This window comes from Dasypus novemcinctus, chromosome 16 (assembly GCF_030445035.2).
Source record: "Dasypus novemcinctus isolate mDasNov1 chromosome 16, mDasNov1.1.hap2, whole genome shotgun sequence".
NCBI lineage: Eukaryota > Metazoa > Chordata > Mammalia > Cingulata > Dasypodidae > Dasypus > Dasypus novemcinctus.
The window spans coordinates 11236763-11242057 of record NC_080688.1 but is presented as its reverse complement, the minus strand read 5'-3'; the positions used below and the strand labels follow the sequence as shown (position 1 = coordinate 11242057).

At 37.7% G+C, this 5295-nt stretch overlaps 1 protein-coding gene across 1 annotated transcript; it reads right to left on the bottom strand.

Moving 5' to 3' along the window:
• Nucleotides 1–2738: 2738 nt before the first annotated feature.
• LOC101428866 (olfactory receptor 2T27-like) lies at nt 2739–3665 on the bottom strand. Its single transcript, XM_004456884.1, has one exon. It carries the CDS (start codon nt 3663–3665, stop codon nt 2739–2741), a length of 927 nt encoding a protein of 308 aa, XP_004456941.1.
• Nucleotides 3666–5295: the final 1630 nt, after the last annotated feature.

Sequence of the window (5295 nt, the reverse complement as noted above, 5' to 3'; positions counted from 1 at the left end):
TGTTGACACTCGGTATTGGCGCCTTCCCAAAGAAGGTCTTTTAATAAAGAATCAGCAGCAGCAGAATAGGAAACTTTTCTATCAATGGCCTCCTTCACTCGACTATAATAGTCAGAAAAGGGCTCATTGGGACCCTGCAGAAGTTTGGAGAGGTGAATAGGTTTTCCCTGAGGGTTGAGTTCTTGAAAAGCAATCTTAGAAATGGTGAGGCACTGATCAAAGTAGGGTGCTGGACATGCAGCTTGGACTGTTGGAAGAGCCCATTGCCCCTCCCCTTTTAAGGCATCAGGAGGGAGGGCCGTTATGCCATTGGTAAGGTTGCACATGCCTGTTTTCTCTGCTTCATCATTGTATGAAGCTTTCCAGGTGATATAATCACCAGGAGTCAGAATGGCATGTGCAAGGTTCTTCCAATTGGTAGCACAATTGTATTTAAGGGACAGATTATTCATTAACATCTGAGCATATGGACTATTAAGACCATCTTCCTGAACGGCTTTGCAAAGGTTAAAAATAGTTTTATGATCCCAAGAGTACCAATTGTAGGGGGCGTGATCGGTAGGATTGAAGTTCACCAGGAAAAGGTGTGCAGGGGAAGGGGTGGGAGGAGGGACAGTGATGGATGGGTTAGCCAAGATGGCTGGCAACCAGAAGAGGAAGTAGAAGAAGAAGAAAAAATGACGAGTGCAAGGGAAGGAGAGAGGGGAACAGTTCTAGGGTCAGAAAGAAAAGGGTAAAGACCGCAGGATGGAGCTCTAGAGGAGGAAGAGGAAGGGGGTGGGGGTTGTGTAAGAAGGGAAAAGGGAGGTGCTGAAGAAGAGGAGCGTTTGGTTACTGCCAAAGCAAAGGTGATTAGGTCCTCCTCCTTTGCGGAAGGGGGGCAACGCTGTTGTGGCCAGCAGCTTCCGCTGGAGCCCGTGGAGCAACGGCTTCTTGTGGAGGGCCGTTAGTAGGGATTTTTTGTTGAGAAAGGTTGGTAGCAGGTGTCAGGACGAGCAGAGGGGAAGTTTCAGATGGGGCAGGTGGTATGTAAGGAGGCACGGGGGTAAAAGGAGTTGCGGGCATGATGGAAAGTCGGATTGGGGAAGGTACATCTAGTGGAGCACCCATAAGGCAAGCATGGATGGCTAAGAGAGCGGGAATGAAGCCTAGAGGAAAGGTTTTTCCCTCATGGACTTCAGCAGAGTGCATGCGCTTAAGCAGCTTCGCCCATGTGGCGGGATCCCATAGGGCGGCTGTGGAGAGCCAGGGGTTAAAACAAACAACAAGGTTCCAATATTGATTAAGTTCCTTTTCAGAAATTTTGATGCGCCTACTTGCCAAAGGGGCGTGTAGGGTGTGCGCTTGTGGGGCCTTCTCAGAGGAGGAGAGATTACCCATTCCAACCGTCATTTACCGACTGCAACACCGAGCTGCACTTGATAGCTCGCTGATATTGTCTCCAGGGTTTTCAGGTCCCTGTTCGGGCACCAAATGGTCTTAGTTAATGTTGAGGTGCCATCCAGCGGCTCCGCTCCCGAAGAGGTAAGGATGAAAAGAGCAAGACAACACACAATAACTGCTCTGGAGACGCAGGCTGGTTGCACAGGTCTGATTTATTGAGGAAGTGTAGTAGCTTTTATAGACCATGAGGCAATGTGCAAGCAACTTACTGGCGATGCTAATTTAGCGAGGCTGATTGGTTCATGTGCTCTAGTTGCTGGGGGGAAGGCATATTTCCAAAGGACATGCCCGGGCATGCCTCGGTGCCAATTTTGGGTGGAACCCCAAAGGCCTTATAGTTAGAGAGGTTTTCCTACACCTAACAAGGCGTCGGAAGCTTGCTCACAAGTTAAAATGACTTGATTACCACAGTAATGGATCAAATTTAAGAACATGTTCATTTGATGTTCAAACAGTTCCAAGTGTGAAAGATACATATACACTTACATATATATGCTTGACTATGTTTATATATGTATTTACATAAATAGGAATGGACTTAAGTATGAAAAATATTTTTAGTAGCTTACTAAATTCCATAGTTTAATTTGCTATAATTATAGGTAAACATTAAATTATAAAACAGTATGTCTCCTGCTAACTATTAATTTAAAAGCATAATATCACTTACAAAGTAAAAATGTGAAAACAGTGGAAAAACTTATATATTTGTGTTCCACAGTAAAAAATATATTAATAATATATTACTATAATTATATAAATATATATATTTATATATTATATATAATATATATTTATTATATAAAATAATAAAATATAATAATAATATATTAAATGATACCTCAAGTCTTCCAAAATTTAAATAGTGAACAATTTTTTTAGTGTTTATTTTTAAATGATGTTGCAATATTATAATATTTTGGGGGAAGAAAAAATATAAAATTCAGCAAAGCGTATATATAGCTGAGATTGTGCATTTATTATATAGTTTATTTATTATATATCAAAAGATATTTGTGATCTCTATTGCTTGTTAGCACCTAAAAATTTGAGTGTGTTTTGACAGAGAACAGGATTCTTAATATTTCTGTGAGGCTCAAATGTGTCTCAGGAGAAAGAAGTGATCTGACATTATGATTTTACCATGACAATATGATTTGTCCATGAATTTTCTATAGAACAGGAACAAATTGGTTGCTATATGTTGTGTATCTCTAATATACTAATACAGTTCTGTATATGAGATCCAAACTCTCATGTTTTATTCCCAATAGATATCAATTTTTAAAGGAGTTTTACCTTCCCAGAACTCTTCTGAGCGCTCTAGTAACATCCTTGTTTCGAAGACTGTAGATGAGGGGATTGAGCATGGGAGTAACAATAGTATAAAAGACAGACACTACTTCATCCTGCTCAGCTGTATGATAGGCTTTGGGGAGAACGTACTTGATGATTGCTGTTCCATAGAAGAGAGACAGCACAATCATATGGGAGGAACATGTTGCCAAAGCCTTTCTCATCCCTAAGTTTGATTCTAATCGCAAAACAGTAGAAAGTATTTTCCCATACGAGGTCATAATGTAAGATATTGGTATGAGGGAGAACACAACACCAGAAACATAAAGCCCATTTTCATAATGAGATGTATCAGCACAAACTAGTTTCAGGAGAGCTGGTATCTCACAAAAGAAGTGATGTATTTCTCGAGAGGCACAGTAAGGGAGATTCAGAGTATATATGACATGGGCCAAGGCATTGAACAAAGCACCCAACCAGGTTCCAGCCACCATGGATGCACAGACTGAAGGGCACATGAGAATGGAGTAACGGAGAGGATGACATATAGCCACATAGCGATCATAAGCCATGACTGCCAGGAGAAAGCACTCTGCTCCCATAATGGTTGTGAAGAGAATGAGCTGAATTGCACAATAAATAAAGGAAATGGTATTCTTTCCAGACAGGAAATCAATGGCTATCTTGGGGACAAAGGTGGAGCTATACAAGAGGTCCATGATGGAAAGTTGGCTGAGAAGGAAGTACATAGGGGTATGGAGTCGAGAATCCAACCAAATGAGAAACATCATCATAATATTGCCAACAACAGTTACAAGAAACATCAAGAAGATGAGAGAGAAGAGCAAATCGGGGGCTTTAATGTTGTGAAATAACCCCAGAAGAACAAAATCTGTTCCAGTGGTCTGATTAGTCCATCTCCCCATTCTCTGCTGCCTTAGTCATTATCCTGTATATATTAGAAAAAAATCTTTAGTCCCACCATATATTGGTCCACCCTCATTTTATAAAGTGCTTAAATTATTCTTCTCCTTACTTGCACAATTATATATGTAAGGAGTTTCAAATATTTTCAGCACTAACTCTACCATACATTTCATCTTATTCCTTTTGCAATGTTAAGCGGTGCTGTTTGAAAACAGTTTACCATGAATTTATCAATTTAGTACACTTTCAGTAGTTTTAGGAAATACATTCATGGCCTTGAAATTTATTAATTTTAATAAGTAGAATTTGATTTAAAATAAAGAAGGGAGACATTATATTCTCCCCCTGTATCTGTCTCCAATCTCTTCATCAATGTATCATTCTTTCTATGGTTATCTCCATCTATCTCTCAATCTATCTCTCTATTCTTCTATCTCTATTATTTTATCTACCTATACATAGATTTGAAATATTTTATCCTTTTGCTTATTCCTACTTTATAAGAGGTAATGTATGTCTTAGTAATCTGCTAAAATCCTATGTGAAATATTATAGAACATTTACATATGTCATTGTAAAATTATAACACTTATATAAAGGATTACTTTTCTTGTTTTCAAAGGCAACATTGTTTTTCAGGGAGATGCAGTATTTGTGCATATTTTGACAGCAATTAAAGAACCAGGACCATAATCACATCTAAATGTATCCAGATTTCCTGTTTCTTTGAATTTTAATTAATTTAGCTTCTAAGAAAAGATGTGTAAGTTATCTTTATTCTGATATTAAGATGGGTACATTTGTCTTAACTATTTTGTAATTTGCTAGTAGAAAACATAAGACCATCCAAACAGGATGAGAAGAAGCTCACTTTGACACAAGGTGTCTGATGGTTCATTTTCAGTAATTTGATGCCACAAACTCAAAAGACTGTTGCTGATATTACAAACTACAAAAAAAAAGGAAGCAAGTATAAAACAAAAAAATACTTGAAAAAAGCAAAAATTGCTCTTGGTGACATCATTTTGCCTGAGGGCTTGGTAATGTTGGTCATCTCTGCAAAATTCAGTAGAGCTCTGTATAAAAGAAAGAAAGAGTAACTGGTACAGAGGGTCAATGATTTGGTCAGCAATGGAGGTTGAAGTGGTTAGAGAAAAACTCAGTCAGCTCATACACCACTTTTTTGAAAAAAGAAGGATTGAGTAGATTTACAATTTGGATAATGTGTAGAGATAATGTGTAATTTGGATAATGTGTAATTTGGATAATGTGTTCAAGATGTTCCTCAAAAATTGTTCATTATAAAATGTAATATCTATGACAATATCAAACAAAAACAATAAACTTCACTCAGCACAGAAGAAGACTAACCTTATTTTTGGAAAAGTAGTCATTGGATGACACAATATATAGTGACTTTCTTATGGTTGGAACCATGCATTTTTATTATCATGCTCTATCCATGAAATTCAATATAATTTAAATTGACCAATTAACATGTATGACATTTGGGTTATAAGAATACTGCTTTACATTAATTATGTTTATTTCAAGGTTTAAGCTTATATGTCCATTACTAGTTCTCCAACAATTATGGAAAAAATTAAAACAAAAAAACTAATCAGGAGA

What these genes read in the sequence shown, in the direction of transcription:
- LOC101428866 (XM_004456884.1), bottom strand. Translation starts at nt 3,665, where the DNA reads ATGGGGAGATGGACTAATCAGACCACTGGAACAGATTTTGTTCTTCTG.